The sequence below is a fragment of the Bos indicus genome, chromosome 5 (assembly GCF_029378745.1).
Source record: "Bos indicus isolate NIAB-ARS_2022 breed Sahiwal x Tharparkar chromosome 5, NIAB-ARS_B.indTharparkar_mat_pri_1.0, whole genome shotgun sequence".
NCBI lineage: Eukaryota > Metazoa > Chordata > Mammalia > Artiodactyla > Bovidae > Bos > Bos indicus.
Window position 1 is genome coordinate 6,130,116 of NC_091764.1, and position 20,787 is coordinate 6,150,902.

A 20,787-nucleotide genomic window follows, 5' to 3' on the forward strand; every position below is an offset into this window, starting at 1 on the left:
TTATAAAATCTACAGATTTCCTTGCAAAATATTTGCATATTGATTTTAAGCATTTCTGCTTACTCTTATTTATCTTAAGAAAATATCCCTCCAAAAAAGTTTGGATAATAAACTTTAAGATAAAGCATAGGCTTTGTTTTTGGCAATATTATGGACTAGGTATCTCATTGATTAACTGGCAATAAAGAAATTAGTAGGTCAAAGAAATTAAGTGAAGGCAGAAACTTAGAGAGGTGAGCAGATCCTAAAGCATGCTTTTACCATTTGGACATTGCCAAGCCCAGTTTACATGAGATTTTCTTTATCTAATAAGAGACAAAAGCCATGACCTGTCCTATGGGCACACACATACAGAGAGAGAGAGAAGTGTTCCAAGAATTATTTATTCAGTTTAAAGATGTACTAGAAATAAACTTCCCCCATAATAGCATATACACCCATCCCCAAGTCTACACAGAAAATTTACTGTCTTAAACAGAAACAGATTTAAAACAACTTCAACTACTGAAATTACCAAACACAGACTATAAAATATATAAAGTATATTGTTGCTGTTGTCCAGTAGCTCAGTCGTGTCCGACTCTGCAACCCCATGGACTGCAGCACGCCATGCTTTCCTGTCCTTCACTATCTCCCGCAGCTTGCCCAAGTTCATGTCCATTGAATTGGTGATGCCATCCAGTCATCTCATTCTCTGTCATCCCCTTCTCCTCCTGCTTTCAGTCTTTCCCAAAATTGGGGTCTTTTCCAGTGAGTCAGCTATTTGCATCAGGTGACCAAAGTATTGGAGTTTCAGCCTCAGCGTCAGTCTTTCCAGTGAATATTCAGGACCAATTTCCTTTAGGATTGATTGGTTGGATCTCCTTGCAATCCAAGGGACTCTCAAGAGTCTTCTCCCAACACCACAGTTCAAAAGCATCAATTCTTTGCACTCAGCTTTCTTTATGGTCCAACTCTCAGATCCATATATGACCACTGGGAAAAACCATAGCTTTGACTAGATGGACCTTTGTTGGAAAAGTAATGTCTCTGCTTTTCAATACACTGTCTAGGTTAGTCATAGCTTTTGTTCCAAGGAGCAAGCATCTTTTAATTTCATGGCTGCAGTCACCATCTTCAGTGATTTTGGAGCCCAGAAAAATAGTCTCTCCCTATTTCCATTGTTTTCCCATCTGTTTGCCATGAAGTGATGGGACTGGATGCCATGATTTGTTTTTTGAATATTGAGTTTTAAGCCAGTTTTTTCATTCTCTTCTTTCACCTTCATCAAGAGGCTCTTTAGTTCCTCTTTGCTTTCTGCCTTAAGGGCAGTATCAGCTACATATCTGAGGTTACTGATATTTCTTCTGACAGTCTTGATTCCAGCTTGTCCTTCATCCAGCCCAGCATTTCTCATGATGTACTCTACATATAAAACATGAATAAAAAATAAAAACAAGCTTGAAAATATGTACAGAGAATAAGAAACTATAAAAAAAGACTGCAGATATTTGAAAAAAATTGACAAGTTTAATTGTCAGTGGGCAAGTTTACTAGTCTATTTGACAGAGCAGAAGTATGATCAGGGAACTAGGAGACAGAGATGATGAAGTTATCCCAAATGCAACAGAAAAATATAAAAGAGATGTTAATTGATATGGAAGACATTATGAGAAAATCTAAACTAATTTGAATTATAGCTCCAGAAGAATAGGAAAGAGAAAATTGTGCAGAGGCAATATTTGGCAAGATAATGGATGAGAATTTCCAGAACTGATGAAAGACTCCAACCCACATCCTAAAAAAGTCTCTCAAATCCCAAGTGATTTAAAGAATAATAAATCCATGTTTAGATACATTATAGTGACACTGTAGAACACCAAAAACAGAAAAGAAAGCCATAAAAGTAGCAGAGGAAAAAAAAATACAGATTATCCTCAAAAGTGTCTGATAACTGACTTTTCATCAGTAACAATAGAGACCAAAAGGCAGTGGAATAATATCCTCCATGGGCTAAAAGAACATGACTGTCAGTCTACAATTCAATAACCAGTGGAAAGATCTTTCAAGAATGCCACAAGAATAAAGGCATTTTCAGGCAAGCAAGAGCAGAGTTTGCTGATAATAGATTCCCACCAACAGAAAGTCTAAAGAAGAAATATCTTTCTTCAGACAAAAATGAAATGATCCCAAATGGGAGGTCTGAGAGTTGAGACTGAAAGACATTTGAAAGTGGCACATATTTGCATAAATATAAAAACTATTGATTATGCAAAACAGTAAGAACTGTTAAAATTATTTTAATATTTTAAATGAAAAATAATCATCCATATGCCTAACAGCAGGATAAGTCCAATCAAATTCTCACTTTACAGTTACTATTCAATAGACCTCATTGGACCAAGTATGTCACCCATTTGTATTATTATTTCCACCTAGAATATGCCTTAAAAAGCAAAATCACTAAACATTTCCATTTTTTGCTCTTTTCTCACCCATATAGGCAAAATTATATTAATATTTTATTGGCATTCTCATTTTAAATAACTGTACTGGTGCTGCATTTTAAGTGTTTTTCTTCATAATGACATTCTTAGTTCAAATTTGCATAATGTACCAATGAAGATGATTCACTAATAATCAGGCTAAGAAATTAGCATATATTTAGGAGATCATGATTTGGAATAATAAAAAACAGAATTATTACTGTTTTTCACATAACTGAAGCATTAGTGATTCCCACCACAGAAGTCTAAAAATGAAGGTTCATCATAATGAATTATGTAATTACATATTCACAGGTTAATGACAATTAAATCTTGTTGAAAAGCTCTGCCTACTCTTTCCACCCACATTGCCTATTCAAAGTTAGGTGCATGATGTGACTTTTAATACATCTCTGGAAATAGTTAAAAATTTATGCTCAGGTGTTAGGGTTGACTCCTGAGTTTTAATTCAGCTCAGAGGGCACTCTAAGCGCCAAATAAATTTTTAAAAAACGAACCCATCTCTTTCTGATGACTACCCGACTACATATTACAAGTTTTAAATATATTTTTTATTCCAATTTTAGGAGAGTGTATAATAATGTAAAGATGGGAAACATAGGCCACACAATCCGTTAAGGTCCTAAAATTGTGGCAGCTATAATGCAAAGATGGTACAGGAATTATACTTCATTTTTTTCACCAAAACTTTACTCTCTTTCCCTCAGCCCCCATGATATTATTCAAAATATACTTTCTTCTATAATACTTTCTTAATAAAAGTGTAATTTCACTGCAGAATGCTGAAATGACTTTTATTTCTTTGTATCTTTTAACATATAAAAGATTACATATTACTACTATAGATTATTCCAGTTAACTTTGTTCAGCTTGTATGTACATATCTACAAACTTTCTGAGAGGTTACAAGTAATTCAGTTTGTTTAAACCAGAGTACTTTAATTCTTCGATTCAATAAGTTATCAGTTTTACCAGAACTGAGGCCCATTCTCTTTCAAAAAAATATTTATCAAGAATCTATATTACTCCACCTCTTTCCTGAAATGAATGAGAAGAGAGCAAGACGCCTCACCCTATAAACTAACAGTGTTTCAAAACTGTCCTTTCTGCTGTCCGCTGGAATGAAGGTGCCATATTCCAGCATTATCAGGTAGCAGCCATCTACCCACCCCTCCCAACAAGGACAGATCCTACTGACCTAGATGACTTCCACCAGATTCTCTAGGTAGGTAGTGTCTCTCCTACCCATCTAGAACACTGGAACCCAGAGGTGACAAAATGGAGAAAAAAAGCACCTACCCTATATTCCAGTAACATCTGTCCGGTGCATTCCTGTCAGGATCATCCCTTTGTTCTAGGTCTTGTTGATACTCCTCTCTACTTGTTTTCAGTCAGCTCCTTTGGGAACTTTACTTTTGTCTAGTGTTCTTACATGCACAGCTAAATGAGGCTCCCAGTCCCATTCCCCCTGTCATTTCCTTTAACCACAAGCCTCGGTAACCCCCGCTTAGAAATGAGCTGGAGTTGACACAGCCCCATTTAAGACTTTGTCTTTGAATGTCAGCTCCTTTCCAGAGATGGCTGAAGACTGCACCCCTAGCGGGCCTTCATTGTTGATTACTTCCCACTGTTTTTTGCTATCAGCCAATAGTCTTGGACCTGACATCATTTGCATTCTAACTCTGCCCTCCTTTCTTATATTGTTACAAAAATAGTACCCTATATAAACACAAGGATCTAATCTAAGAACAGGGAAAATTCTGGGAGATAATGACTTTTATTCACAAATGAAGGCAAGGAAAAGAAAGGCACTGTCACGGGTTAAAAGAGATGCATCAGACACACCAACCAAATGCAACGTATGGACCTCTGAGTCAAACAAACCACTTCCATAAGAAGACATTAATGGGATATTCCCGGGTGGCTCAGTGGTAAAGAATCTGCCTGCCAAGCAGGAGACCAGGGAAGATTCCCCTGGAGGAGGAGATGGCAACCCACTCCAGTATTCTTGCCTGGGAAGTTCCACGGACAGAGGAGCCTGGCGGGCTACAGTCCATGGGGTCACAAAGAGTTGGACATGACTTAGCGACTAAACAAAAACAACAGGGAAATTTTAATACTGACTTCATGTTCACTTCAGTTCAGTTCAGTCACTCAGTCGTATCTGACTCTTTGTGACCCCATGGACTGCCACACACCAGGCTTCCCTGTCCATCAGCAACTCCTGGAGCTTGCTCAAACTCATGTCTATCGAGTTGGTGATGCCATCCAACCATCTCATCCTCTGTCATGACTTGATGATACATGATATTAAAGAATTATGGTTTTAAGTGTGATAATCTATTTTTAAAATATCTCATTTCTTTTTTGTTTATTTATTTGGCTGTACTTGGTCTTAGCTGGAGCACATGAGGTCTTTGTTGCAGCATGTAAAATCTTTAGTTGTGGGATCTACTCTTAGCATGTGGGATCTAATTAGCATGTGGGATCTACTTACCCAGCCAGGGATCAAACCTGGTCCCCTACATTGGGAGTATGGAGTTTTAGCCACTGGACCACCAGGGAAGTCCCAAAATGTCTCATTTATTAAACATATTCTCAACTATAACTGTGCCCCCTGCTTTAAAAAAAAAAAAAAAAAACCTTTAAAACATGTAAGCTTCTTTTATCTACCTATAGGTGAGGCTAATGGGAATGTACTCTACAACTATTACTTATTTTCTACCCTTAACAAAATATAATAATTCTTTCCTCTTTATCATGTCTATAATTTTTCTGAGTAAAAGTATTCAAATCAAAAGCAACTCACACTACCTATTATTTGCTCCAAACCTCTGTTAAACTACTGTGAAAAGCCTAACATTATATAACCTGTGGCAAATAGATCTGATTGAGCATGTTAACATCTTTAAATTTATATAAGACAGTCTACAAATAAAGATTACTCTAGAGATGCTAACAAGCAGTTGTACTGATCTCCTTGGCACTCACATGATTTAGCCACAAGTAGAATTTGAACAGATTCCAAATGCACAACTGTCAAATTCATAAAAAGTAGCCCAAAATGTCAAGTAAGAGCTTAGGCTTTGCTTTGAATAGCACTGACATCTGAAAAGAAAATCAGAAGTATTCTGTTAATGTTTTATTTCTTTAATGCTAATATTTGACAAGAACTAAGTACTTTTATTTCATGCATAGAAATCCCATTAGGTTACTAGTGATAATTTAGAAACTGTTTTAAGTTAGTATGACTATTAGGTCCCAAAAAATCCCAAAAATCACTTCAATCAATGTTACAAAGTTTATTAATATAAATTTGACTCACCAAAGTAGTGTAGTGTAAAGGAGTTGAGCTCCAACTCTAAAATCAGACAGATCTCTATTCTAATCCTAACCACGTCATTTATAAGCTATGTGACCTCACCAGAGCTCTTTTCCTCATCTGTAAAGTGGATATTTTAAAAGCCTATTTTACAGTGTTGTTATAGGAGTCATAGAACTCAAGAAAAAGAAACTCTTACCATTACAATCTTTTGGAAATACCACAATCTATACAATGTTACTAGCTGTATTTTCACTCAACTCAATTGATGGAAAATAATACAGAGACTAAATACTCCACCAACTTTCCTTTGATACCAAACTTTTGCATCAACTGGCCTAATTCTAAGAATTACAAATGATACATAGATAAGCATAACTTCAGGCCATGGCAGCAGGTTTATTTCAGAATCTGGACAATCCTCATTTCAAATATAAGGATCTCACATGTAACGTAATAATGAAAGACATCTCTTCAGCAACCAGGTGATTGACTCAATTTCAGAGTTGTGTTCTCCGTTCAAGTAAGATTTCCCACCAGCTCTCTTACCATACATGGAGTCAACACTCTAAACCAGTCACCTCTTGCCAAACTCATTTCTTAAGTACAGTGAGTCATAGTAAAACAAAATGTATCCCTAAGCACAATGCATACATCTCTTTATTTTTTTTAATTTTGCCTTCCCATTTGCTTACCAACCCAGAATATGATTTTTCATAGTTGTAAAACTGACTTTTTGACCTCCTTCTCTAAAAGATATTAAATGTAAAGACTTGATGGGTTCAAGGTTTACATTTTGGAATACTTGTAGATGATGTAGTATATTTTTATATAGTATCTTTCATGATATTTGATGACAATTATTGACACTTAAACTGATAACTGAATTAACGATATGGCAGGCTTATCCTTACTTTATGAACTTGTGACTAAGAAGCAATTTGTATGACATTACTTTGATACTACAGAGATGTCTATTTCCTCTTCAAACATGAAGCTTATCCTTTAACACTCATTTAAAACCCTCATGTGAGCCAATAATTTCAATAACTGTAAAATAATTCTAATTTAATTATTTCTGCCTTATTCTGACATTCCTCAGTAAACTTCATTACTTGGAACACTTTGGTTATCCTGAAATATGGTTCCTATAGGAAAGGAAAAATAAATAATAATTCTTTGCTTTCAGTTACCATTTTCAAAGTAAGGATATTTTGGGGACTAATGAGCAAAACTGAATTGGGGTTTTAGATAAGATGAAAATGTATTGATCTGGAAAGGTGGAGATTTTTAATTTTAAAAAAGTGGCTAAGTTACAAAACTGTACATTAAGTATGATAAAACCACTTCAATTAAAAATACATATTTATATAATATGTCTATGCATGTATAGGGATAAATAAAGATATACAATAAACTGTTAACAGTGGTAAACATCTGGGTAGGGAATATGGTTGTTTTCATTTTCCTGGGTTGGCCAGAAGTTTTGTTAGTTTTTATCCATAAGATGGCTCTAGTAGCACTCAGTCGTTTTTAACTTCATTCAAAACAATTTTGTTAGCTTGTATTGTGACAGCTGTCATATCAGCAGGCGTTTTTTAAAAAACATCAAAATTGGTGGCTAAAAAGCACAAAACTACACAAAAGTGTTGTCATTGTTCTTCACTCAGTTGTGTCCAACTCTTTGTGACCCCATGGACTGCAGCATGCCAGGCTTCCCTGTCCTTCACCATCTCCCAGAGCTTGCTCAAACTCATGTCCATTGAATTGGTGATGCCGTCCAACTCAATGACTTTTTGTGTAGCTGTTTTAATATGAAAGATGAAAGAAAAAAAGCAACATTTTCAGCATGGGGAAACAGTGGAAACAGTATCAGACTTTATTTTGGGGGGCTCCAAAATCTCTGTAGATGGTGATTGCAGCCATGAAATTAAAAGATGCTTACTCCTTGGAAGGAAAGTTATGACCAGCCTAGATAGCATATTGAAAAGCAGAGACATTATTTTGCCAACAAAGGTCCGTCTAGTCAAGGCTATGGTTTTTCCTGTGGGCGTGTATGGATGTGAGAGTTGGACTATAAAGAAAGCTGAGTGCCAAAGAATTGATGCTTTTGAACTGTGGTGTTGGAGAAGACTCTTGGGAGTCCCTTGGACTGCAAGGAGATCCAACCAGTCCATCCTAAAGGAGATCAGTCCTGGGTGTTCATTGGAAGAACTGATGCTGAAGCTGAAACTCCAATACTTTGGCCAACTCATGTGACGAATTGACTCATTGGAAAAGACCCTGATGCTGGAAGAGATTGGGGGCAGGAGAACAAGGGGACGGCAGAAGATGGCTGGATGGCATCACCGACTCGATGGACATGAGTTTGAGTGAACTCTGGGAGTTGGTGATGGACAGGGAGGCCTGGCGTGCTGTGATTCATGGGGTCGTAAAGAGTCAGACATGACTGAGTGACTGAACTGAACTGATGCTTTATTATTTCAAGAAAGGTAAAAACACAAAAAAAGATTTGTGTGGGGTATGCAGATGGTACTATGACTGACTGAATGTCTCACAAGTGATTTGCAGGGCTTCTGTGATGGCTTGGTGGTAAAGAGTCTGCCTGCTAATTCAGGAGATGCGGGTTCGATCCCTGATCTGGGAGGATCCCACATGCTGTGCAACAATTGAGCCTGTGTGCCACTGTTACTGAGGCTGTGTCCTGCAGCTCGGGAGCCACAACTACTGAAGACTGCGCGCCCTGGAGCCTGTGTTCCACAAGAGAGAAGCCTGCACACAACTAGAGAGTGGCCCCTACTTGGTGCACCTAGAGAAAGGACCCAGCAGAGCCATAAATAAGCAAACAAAATATTTTTTAAAAGTGGTTAGTAAAGTTTCATGCTGGAGTCTTCTCACTGGATGATGCTCCACAGTCAGGTAGACCAGTTGAAGTTAATAGTTGTCAAATCAAGACATTAATTGAGAACAATCAGCATTACACCACATGAGAGAGAGCTGACATGCTCAAAATATCCAAATCAAGTGCTGAAAATCATTTGCACTAGCTTGATTGTGTTCATCACTTTGATGTTTGGGTTCCACATAGGTCAAGTGAAAAAAACTTTCTTGACTATTTCTGCGTGCTATTCTCTACTTAAATGTAACAAAAATGTTCTGTTTTCAAAACAAATTGTGATGAGCAATGAAAGTGAGTAAATACTGTACAGTAATGTGGAATGGAAGCAATCCTGGGGCAAGCAAAATGAACCACCACTAAGCACACTGAAGTCCAGTCTTCATCTGGAAAAGGTGATGTTGTATATATGGTGGGACTGGAGCTCTGTTATAAGCTCCTTCTGGAAAATCAAATGATTACTTCCAACAAGTACTGCTCCCAATTAGACCCACAGAAAGCAGCACTTAGCAGGAAGCATCTGGAATTAGTCAAAAGGGAATGCATGATTTTCCTTCAGGATAGCTCAAGATGACATGTTTCTTTGATGACCAGGCAAAAACCGTTATAGCTTGACTGGGAAGTTCTGATTCATCGGCTGTGTGCACCAGACATTGCACCTTCAGATGTCCATTTATTTCTTTATAAAATTCTCTTAATGGAAAAAATTTCAATTCCCTGGAAGATTGTCAAAGGCACCTGGAACAGTTCTTTGCTTGAAAAGATAAACAGTTTTGGGAAGATGAAAGTTGAAGTTGCCTGAAAAATGGCAGAAGGCAGTGGGACAAAGGGCTTCCCTGTTAGCTCAGCTGGTAAAGAATCCGCCTGCAACGCAGAAGACCCCAGCTCAATCCCTGGGTTAGGAAGATCTCCTGGAGAAGTGATAGGCTACCCACTGCAGTATTCTCGGGCTTCCCTGGTGGCTCAGATGGTAAAGAATCTGTCTGCAATGCAGGAGACCTGGGTTTGATCCCTGGGTTGGGAAGATCCCCTGGAGGAGGGGATGGCAACCCACTCCAGTATTCATGCCTGGAGAGTGCCCATGGACAGAGGAGCCTGGTGGGCTACAATCCATGGGGTCTCAAAGAGTCAGACATGACTGAGCAACTAGGCACAGCACAGCACAGCACAGTGAAACAAAACCGTGAATATGCTGTTCAATAAAGTTCCTGGTAAAAGTGACAAATGTGTCTTTTATTTTTAAATAAAAATTTAAATTTACATTATTTTTAATTTAAAAAAATGAAGGAACTTTTTAGACAGCCCAATAGATCCAACATTCTACTTTGCAGGTACTACCTTTATAATGACAAAAGCTTATTTAAAAAAAAAAATCACTATTTCCTATTGGGCCCACATACAGCTTTTGGACAATCATCAACACAAGTCTGTGCTTTCCAGCTTGGGAGGTTGCCAGGGCACCAGCCCAGCTGGTTATTTCTTCAGAGCCTCTCCTTGCCTGCGGATTTCCTCAGCCTGTGCCTCTTACCTGTGGCTCAGAAGGGCGACATTAGCACCAGGCCAGCACAGACTTTTCACCTTAGCAGTCATCACTAATTAACAACTTCTTTGTCTCTTGTTTGCCTTTGAGCAGAAATTCTATTTCTCCCTTAGATTTGTTAATGTTTGTTTCTTTTGTTTAGGTGCTCCCTTACCTGGCTCTTAAAATAGTAATAAGGTTCTTTTAGAACTTTAGTGAAGAGTAACTTCCATTTTTATTTCTGCCACCTTCTGTATGTAAGTTGAAAGAGCATTTTATTTAATTAGTGATTTGGGGAGATGAAAATAAAATCCACTGCATTCTTGCCATATTTTTCAAATCTACCTTTCCACAACAGATTATGTTTGGATCAGTTTCTCATTCTCAAACTCGTGTGAATCAAGCCCATGCTTACTTTCTAGATGGAGGTCTGGTGTCTCAGATGGTAAAGAATCTGCCTGCAATGCCAGAGACCTGGTTTTGATCCCTGGGTCAGGAGGACCCCCTGAGAAGGAATTGGTAACACGCTCCAGGATTCTTGCCTGGAGAATTTCATGGACAGAGGAGCCTAGTGGGCTACATGGGATCTCAAAGAATCAGACATGACTGAGTGATTAACACTTTCTGAGGCCTACACTTTCTTCTTTCCACTGTTGACCACACTGAGTGTGAAGTGGTGACTCTGCCTGTTAATCTGTCCTGCAAACTGAAAATTTCCGTTGGTATGTCATCTCCCATTTGGACTTAAGGAGGAGTATGGAAAATCTTGGTCATGACTGTACACTGAACTCATATTGTCCAAGCAGCTTTATCAGTAGAAGGTGTATTCTTTTGTTTTGTTTTGTTTTCCCTCTCTCTGGCTCCCTATCAACTGGTTCTGAATTCAGAAGAAAGTTAAGACATGTAAGCACCTATCACTGCCTAATCCCCATTATTGACAGGACAAGTCTATCCAAAAATGGCTGTTTAATAAGAACTTTGGTCTTGGAAAATAAAATCTTACCAGCCTGACAATAAGGGAATAAAGGATCCCAGGAAAGAACGATAGCAATTATCAGAGGATCAGTAAAATAGGAATTTGTTCTTTATTCGTGAATTCCTACTGTGTGTTAGGCAATGTTCTAAGTGGAAGTTTAAAGAGTTAGAATACTTTAAACAAAAGTTCCCTGGTACTCTGACTGTTCTGAGTTTTGAATTGTGATAATGATCACCAGCCAAGCAATGTTTTTTATTCAAAGACAATGTGATTCACTCAATATAACAATCATAACATTTGGGTGCTAATTACTTATCAATCAAGAGATTCCCATAAAATATCCAATTGAATCATCAAAACAAATCTGTGAGACAGAACAGAATAGTCTAGGTTACACTTCAGTTGAAAAACAAGTCAGTGGTTTAACTGAACACAGATTTATTTCTTGTTCCAAAAAATTGGCTTTGGCTGCAGACAACTGTTCTCCACATGGTGACATAATAATTCAGGCTCTTTCAACCTTGTGGGATCACCATCTTAACATGAATCTCCTTCTGTGATTGCCCCAGTAGGGGAAGAAAGACTGGGACTTTCATACAGGCCTTTCATGCCCTCATTCTAAAACAGACACATATCAGTTCCACAATATTTCATTGGCCAGACTGAGTCACATGGCCCCATCCAATTGCAGGATACACAGTCAATCCACTGAGTACCCAGAGGGAAAGAGAACGGAATACTAATTAACACTAGCAATGAATACCAGTAATGGTGGTGGTCGTTTAGTCACTAAGTCGTGTCCAACTCTTGCAACCCCATGGCCTGTAGTCTGGGGTTGTAGTCTTGCAACCCCTCTGTCTGTGGGATTCTCCAGGCAAGAATACTGGAGTGGGTTTCCATTTCCTTCTCCAAGGGATCTTCCCGACCCAGGAATCGAACCCTGGTCTCCTGCATTGCAGGCAGATTTCTTTACCAACTGAGCTACAAGGAAAGCCCATTAAGAGCTATTATTAATAGGTTTAATAGCATTGATGGTATTAATAGAGGATACTCTGATTCTAGAGCTTGTGCCTAAACTCTATCCTATATAACCTCCCAATATCACACAGGAAGCCTGGCAGAACCTAGCCAGCACTGGAGGATATTTCATTCAATTCACTTAAATGCAGTTCAATTCGAATCAGCATACATTTACTGAATGCTTTGTGTCAGGCATTGCAGTTCCATATGGAGAAGGTTTAGATTATTTGACCATACAGATCTATTCTTATAGGTATAAACAAATAGAACAACTGTAATGGTTAATTTTATATGTCAACTTGACTGGGCCACAGTGCCCAGATATTTTATCAAACTTAACTCTGGATGTTTCTGTGAAGATATTTCTGAATGAGATTCACATTTAAACTGGGGGGCTTTAAGGAAAGCAGATTTCCCTCCATAATGTGGGTGGGCCTCATTTGATCAGTTGAGAGCCTTAATAGAGCAAAAACCAACCTCCTCCAAGTGACAAGGAATTCTGCCAGTAGACTACTTTTAGATTTGAACTGCAATTTCTCTCTGAGTCTTCACAATTGCTTGAACCAATTCCTTAAAATAAATCTCTCTCTCTGTATGTATGTATGTATATATATATATATATATATATATATATATATATAAAACAAGATCCTATGCAAGCTCTATTTTGATTTCAGATAAAAAAGCAGAATCCTAGAATAACAGAAATAAGTCAATATTTATTATATTTTCTTTTTTTATATGTTACCTTTTCTTTTTCTTTTTTTGGCCATGCTGCATGGCTTTTGGGATCTTAGTTCCCTGACTAGGGATTGAACCTGGACCCTGGTAGTGAAAATGTCAAGTCCTAACCATTAGACAACCAGGGAATTTCCTATATTTTCTGTAATACAAGAAATTAAAAAAAAAAAAAACCACCTCTATTATAAAATACACAGATTTTTGCAAAAATCTTACCAGACTGAAAAAACAGCCAAAACAATCTGCCACATATAGGCCTTAGAATGTGGTTTTATAGTCTGTCTTCTTAGGGGAATGTTCTAATTATCTTCACAAATTCAGTGTTGTGAGAATGTGTGGCTAGGTGTTAACTATCACTTTAGAATAAATTCACTTCTACATTGCTGAGATGCTAACAGTCTACAATTATAATTTGTTCTCTGTACAAGATATTGTTTCTGAAGAATTTAGTTGCCCCCTGCTGGTCACACAAATTTTAGATTTCCTAAAAATATGTATTTCTCAGTAAATTGCATATGATGACAAACTTCTAAAGAGATACATTGAACTTTTCATCTAATGAATTCACCACAGGTTTCCAGTGCTCAATTGAGATAAGTTAACCCTTAGTTCTCTTAAGCATGATCCTCTTCTTTCTTTCATGTCATATTTCATGTCTCTTTAAATCCTTTTTGGAACCAAATGGGAATAACATCAAATTGAGAGGGATTAAAAAGCACTTGTTTCAGAATCTTACAAGCTGTGTTTTTATTCTATCTCTGCTACTGTCTCTCTGGCTAATCTTAGACAAGACACTTTAATTTCTTGATTCTTACTTCTTCATCTGCAATTTGAAGTATAACTGACATGTCGTAAACAACATATATTTAAAGTATAATTCGGTAAGTTTTGACCTATGTGTACAGCCATGACAGCATCATCTTGATCACGATAGAGGGCATATCTGTTGCTCCCCAAAGTGTTTTCACGCCTCTTTCCTTCCTCCTTCCTTCCGCCCCTCCCATCCTTCTCCTGTCCTCAAGGACTGATGTGTTTTCCGTCACTATAGTCTAATGACTGCATTGTTTCCGAGGAAAACAGAAATGTTAGGCTCAATCGTTTAAGTGACTGAAGGGAAATGTGTAAACACTTAAATTCTTTTAAACTTGAGACTTCCTGTTTGAACCCTTAGAGAGAAGTGTGATACAGGGGTTAGGGCCCTTAACTTCAGAGCAAGCAGACATGAGCTTGGGTCTCAGCTCTGTCATTCACTAGCTGTTATGACCTTGGGCAAATTACTCAATATCCTGACGTTCACAGTTTCCCCACATTTAGAGGAAGGCATAATAATACCATCTGTCCTCAAAAAGATGTTGTGAAATTGCATGCACAGCAGTTAGCTCAGTACCGGGCCTGTTCATACAATATACTCAACCAACTAAAGACAGTCACCTACCTTTAGACATTTCAGAGTCCTAACTCACATTTTAGGAAAAGGAAATGAGAACTCTGACCATGCAGACAGGGCAATCTTAAGGCAACAATTTTAGAAGTTTTATGTGAAGATTACGATAATTCACTGTGCTACACATGGTGTCCGTATGACTCTGACTCAAGTCCTTTTGATGAGCACCGCACTGGCTTTTCTTCCTCATAACTCTTTCCCCGAGTGTCATGTGTCCTTCTGTTACCATTATTCTATCCATACCATCCCCAAACATAGGACCTGACGATCACTGATTTGACAAATGACTTGGCCGGAGTAGAGTGAATGGTTGTCGTGTCAGATGACAGGCGCTGAAAACAGAGATAACTGAAGAAAATAAGTTATTTTTTGGTGACAAATGTTCTTTAATAGCTTTCTTCTCTATTTTTAAATACTTCTCTCATTCTTCTTGAGCCATTACACTTTACCAGGCTTACTTGATAAAGCTCTCTCTCTCTACAACAGAAACTATAGTTCCACTTGCTAGCCCAGCCCAGGGTAAGTTCTGGCTTTATGGAGGAAGTATCTTACAAAACTCTTCCATGGTTTCTTTTTTTTTTTCCATTTTAAAAATGTATTTATTTTTGGCTGTGCTGGATCTTCATTGCTGAGTGGGGGCTCCCCTCTAGCTGCAGTGTGCAGGCTTGTCATTGCAGGGGCTCCTCTGGTTGGGGAGCCTGACAGGCTCTAGGGCAGCATGTGGGCTCCGTAGTTGTGGCTCCCAGGCTCTAGAGCACAGGCTCAGTGTAGTCGTGGTGCATGGACTTAGTTGCTCTGAGGTATGTGGGATCTCGGACCAGGGATTGAACCTGTGTCTGCTGCATTGGCAGGTGGATTCTTTACCACTGAGCCACCAGGGAAGCCCGTCCCATACTTTCTTTCATGAAGTCTTCAGTTCAGTTCAGTCACTCAGTTGTGTCTGACTCTTTGCAACCCCATGAATCACAGCACACCAGGCCTCACTGTCCATCACCAACTCCTGGAGTTCACTCAAACTCATGTCCATTGAGTCGGTGATGCCATTCAGCCACCTCATCCTCTGTTGTCCCCTTCTCCTCCTGCCCCCAATCCCTCCCAGCATCAGAGTCTTTTCCAATGAGTCAATTCGTTGCATGAGGTGGCCAAAGTACTGGAGTTTCAGCTTCAGCATCAGTCCTTCCAATGAACACCCAGGACTGATCTCCTTTAGGAGGGACTGGTTGGATCTCCTTGCAGTCCAAGGGAGTCTCAAGAGTCTTCTCTAACACCACAGTTCAATAGCATCAATTCTTCCACGCTCAGCTTTCTTCACAGTCCAACTCTCACATCCATTACATGACCACTGAAAAAACCATAGCCTTGACTAGACAGACCTTTGTTGGCAAAATAATGTCTCTGCTTTTCAATATGCTGTCTAGGTTGGTCATAACTTTCCTTCCAAGGAGAGTCTTTTTAATTTCATGGCTGCGATCACTGTCTGCAGTGATTTTGGAGCCCCCCAAAATAAAGTCTGACACTGTTTCCCCATCTATTTCCCATGAAGTGATGGGACCAGATGCCATGATTTTAGTTTTCTGAATGTTGAACTTTAAGCCAACTTCATGAAACAGTGTCATGAAGTCTTAGCATTGCTTTATTAAAGATAGTCTGGAGAAATTATATGGGGTGGAGGGACGTGTCTCCTGCTTACAGTTCTTCCTATTTTGCAATGTACTACCCGGTGGCTCAGATGGTAAAGCATCTGTCTACAATGTGGGAGACCCAGGTTTGATCCCTGGGTTGGAAAGATCCACTGGAGAAGGAAATGGCAATTCACTCCAGTACTGTTGCCTGGAAAATCCCATGGACAGAGGAGCCTGGTAGGCTACAGTCCATGGGGTCGCAGAGTCGGATACGACTGAGCAACTTCATTTCATTTATTTTTACCTATATAAGTTTATTCATTCCTTCTTCCTTAACCTGGCTTCCTTCCAAGAATTAGAGTCTATGACTATAACTTATGTGCAGGTAGTTGATTTTGGGCAGAGACCTCAATGAATAAGAGTGAAAAAACTGGAAAACTAAATCATGGAAGGAGGGAAAACCAGTTCAAAACTAGATGACCAATCGAGACATTTCTGCAGGCAATCAGGGTTCAGTTTTCTAGATCTCCAAATAGTACTCTAGAATTCATGTAGAACTGTCTGCCTGAGTGAAGGGGAGGGCAGCATTTATCTACTAGTTTCCAGCTTGCACTGTCCAGTGTGGCAGAGAGACCCTAAGGTCTATTGATCCCTGCCTTCTGGTATTAGTGCCCTTCTTTAAGCTCCTATCCCTGTATGTAGGTGGAGCCTGTGAATTGCTTCCAGCCAATTTTTGTCATTGTTCAGTCACCAAGTCCTGACCAATTCATTTGTGACCCCATGGACTGCAGCAAACCAGGCTTCCCTGTCCCTCACCATCTCCTGGAGTTTGCCCAAGTTCATGTCCACTGAATTGGTGATGTCACCCAGCCATCTCATCCCCTTTCACCCTCTTCTCCTTCTGCCTTAAATCTTTCCCAGCATCAGGGCTTTTCCAATGAGTCAGCTCTTCACATCAAGTGGCCAAAGTACTGGAACTTCAGCTTCAGCACAGTTCTTCCAAAGAGTACTCAGGTTTGATTTCCTTTAAGATTGACTGGTTTGATCTCCCTGTTTGGTTATAGGGTATTAAGTCACTTCACTTCAGTCGTGTCCGACTCTGTACGACCCGTAGACGGCAGCCCACCAGACTCCCCCATCCCTGGGATTCTCCAGGCAAGAACACTAGAGTGGGTTGCCATTTCCTTCTCCAATGCATGAAAGTAAAAAGTGAAAGTGAAGTCGCTCAGTCGTGTCTGACTCTTAGCGACCCCATGGACTGCAGCCTACCAGGCTCCTCCATCCATGGGATTTTCCAGGCAAGAGTACTGAAGTGGGGTGCCATTGCCTTCTTCCTCCCACAATTACATTATGTGACAGATGCGATGGGATACATCACTCCCATTATTGTGTTACATTAGGAAAGAATTGATCTCATGGGCAGAATTGCTCTTTCTCACACTGCTGCCACTTTGAAGACACAAGTTGCTATGTTTTGAACTGCGTATGGAGAGAACCGCATGGCAAGGAACCCAGGTGGCCTGTGTAAGTGGTTGACAGCCTCCGGCTGACAGCCAGCAAAACCTCTGAAACGCACAGTCCAGCAACGGCAAGGAAATGAATTCTGCCAACAACCTAGAGTGTGGGAATGGGTTCTTCTTCACTTGGGCTTCCACATGGAAACACAACCTAATCAAATGTTCAACGTGAGACCCCAAAGTGGAGACTCCAAGCAAGCTGTGCCTGAACTCTTGACCCACAGAAACAAGAGATAGTATGTGTTGTTTTAAACTGATAAGTTTATGGGGTTCGTTACATAGAAACAGAAAGCGAATACAGATTTTAGTACCTAGTAGTGGGATGCTAATGTAACAAACACCTAAAAATGTGTCTGTGGTTTTGCAACTAAGTGATGAGTGGAAACCGGAAGGATGTTGAAGAGCATGATAGAGAAATTTAATCACCATGACTGGGGTCACCGTGACTATCAGGAGAAATAGGGACACTGAGGGTACTGTGAAGATCTCCGAGGCAAGTGAGGAGCCTGGGATTGGAAACCAGAGGAAGGAGAACGCTTGCACTGTAGCGACAGAACACTTAGTGAGACTTTCTCCTGCAGTTATGTTGAAAGCAAAACTTGTAAGTGGTGAATTTTGTTATATATAGTTAAGGTGATTTCAAAGCAAAGTCCTAGACGTGACACCGTTTTTGGTGCATACAGCAAAATGCAAAATGTCAGAAAGAGAGAATGTAGCAGAAATATTATTAAATAAAAAAGGATCAGGACTTGATGATTCTGAAAATCTTCATCTACCCCAGGTGGTTAAAAAATATTAATCCTAGGAAGTGGCTTCTGAACGTTGTCAGGAAATCCTGCTCTAGAGAAAGATACCCAGGAAGTAACTCTGCAACCTTTTGTTAAAACTTCAAAGAGACCAAAAGGTCACTGGTTTTCAGTCACACCAAAGACCATTTTAAGAGACAAAGGGTGTCTCAGATCCTCTCTTCCCAGATGGCGCTACTGGTAAAGAACCCACCTGCCAATGCAGGAGATGCAGGAGACGTGGGTTCGATCCCTGGGTCGGGAAGATCCCCTGGAGCAGGTAATGGCAACCCATTCCAGTATTCTTGCCTGGAGAATTCCATGGACACAGGAGCCTGACAGGCTACAGTCCACAGGGCCACAAAGAGTTGAATATGACACCGAAATCAGATTGATTATATTCTTTGCAGCCAAAGATGGAGAAGCTCTATACAGTCAACAAAAACAAGACTGGGAGCTGACTGTGGCTCAGATCATGAACTCCTTACTGCCAAATTCAGACTTAAATTGAAGAAAGTAGGGAAAACCACTAGACCATTCAGGTATGACCTAAATCAAATCCCTTATGATTATACAGTGGAAGTGAGAAATAGATTTAAGGGCCTAGATCTGATAGATAGAGTGCCTGATGAACTATGGACGGAGGTTCGTGACATTGTACAGGAGACAGGGATCAAGACCATCCCCATGGAAAAGAAATGCAAAAAAGCAAAATGGCTGTCTGGGGAGGCCTTATAAATAGCTGTGAAAAGAAGAGAAGGGAAAAGCAAAGGAGAAAAGGAAAGATATAAGCATCTGAACGCAGAGTTCCAAAGAATAGCAAGAAGAGATAAGAAAGCCTTCCTCAGCAATCAATGCAAAGAAATAGAGGAAAACATCAGAATGGGAAAGACTAGAGATCTCATCAAGAAAATTAGAGATACCAAGAGAACATTTCATGAAAAGATGGGCTCAATAAAGGACAGAAATGGTATGGACCTAACAGAAGCAGAAGATATTAAGAAGAGGTGGCAAGAATACACAGAAGAACTGTACAAAAAGAGATCTTCATGACCAAGATAATCACGATGGTGTGATCACTCACCTAGAGCCAGACATCCTGGAATGTGAAGTCAAGTGGGCCTTAGAAAGCATCGCTATGAACAAAGCTAGTGGAGGTGATGGAATTCCAGTTGAGCTATTTCAAATCCTAAAAGATGATGCTGTGAAAGTGCTGCACTCAATCTGCCAGCACATTTGGAAAACTCAGCAGTGGCCACAGGACTGGAAAAGGTCAGTTTTCATTCCAATCCCAAAGAAAGGCAATGCCAAAGAATGCTCAAACTACCACACAATTGCACTCATCTCACATGCTAGTAAAGTAATGCTCAAAATTCTCCAAGCCAGGCTTCAGCAATACGTGAACCATGAACTTCCAGATGTTCAAGCTGGTTTTCGAAAAGGCAGAGGAACCAGAGACCAAATTGCCAACATCCACTGGATCATCGAAAAAGCAAGAGAGTTCCAGAAAAACATCTATTTCTGCTTTACTGACTATGCCAAAGCCTTTGACTGTGTGGATCACAATAAACTGTGGAACATTCTGAAAGAGATGGGCATACCAGACCACCTGACCTGCCTTTTGAGAAACTTATATGCAGGTCAGGAAGCAACAGTTTGAACTGGACATGGAACAACAGACTGGTTCCAAATAGGAAAAGGAGTACGTCAAGGCTGTATATTGTCACCATGCTTATTTAACTTATATGGAGAGTAACTTATATGGAGAGTACATCATAAGAAACGCTGGGCTGGAAGAAGCACAAGCTGGCATCAAGATTGCCGGGAGAAATATCAATCACCTCAGATATGCAGATGACACCACGCTTATGGCAGAAAGTGAAGAGGAACTAAAAAGCCTCTTGATGAAAGTGAAAGTGGAGAGTGAAAAAGTTGGCTTAAAGCTCAACATTCAGAAAACGAAGATCATGGCATCTGGTCCCATCACTTCATGGAAAATAGATGGGAAAACAGTGGAAACGGTGTCAGACTTTATTTTTTTGAGCTCCAAGATCACTGCAGATGGTGACTGCAGCCATGAAATTAAAAGACGCTTACTCCTTGGAAGAAAAGTTATGACCAACCTAGATAGCATATTGAAAAGCAGAGACATTACTTTACCAACAAAGGTCCATCTAGTCAAGGCTATGGTTTTTCCAGTGGTCATGTATGGATGTGAGAGTTGGACTGTGAAGAAAGCTGAGCACCAAAGAATTGATGCTTTTGAACTGTGGTGTTGGAGAAGACTCTTGAGAGTCCCTTGGACTGCAAGGAGATCCAACCAGTCCATTCTGAAGGAGATCAGCCCTGGGATTTCTTTGGAAGGAAGGATGCTGAAGCTGAAACTCCAGTACTTTGGCCACCTCATGTGAAGAGTTGACTCATTGGAAAAGACTCTGATGCTGGGAGGGATTGGGGGC

At 39.7% G+C, this 20,787-nt stretch overlaps 1 protein-coding gene across 1 annotated transcript in view; it reads right to left on the bottom strand.

Annotated features, from left to right (window-relative positions):
* Positions 1-367: 367 nt before the first annotated feature.
* Positions 368-20,787, bottom strand: part of LOC139182974 (uncharacterized) — a 165,494-nt gene continuing 145,074 nt past the window's right edge. The window contains exon 4 of the mRNA XM_070788698.1: positions 368-1,404. Within this exon, the coding sequence (XP_070644799.1) occupies positions 1,058-1,404 (347 nt within the window). The 3' untranslated portion in view covers positions 368-1,057. The remainder of the gene's footprint in view (positions 1,405-20,787) is intronic.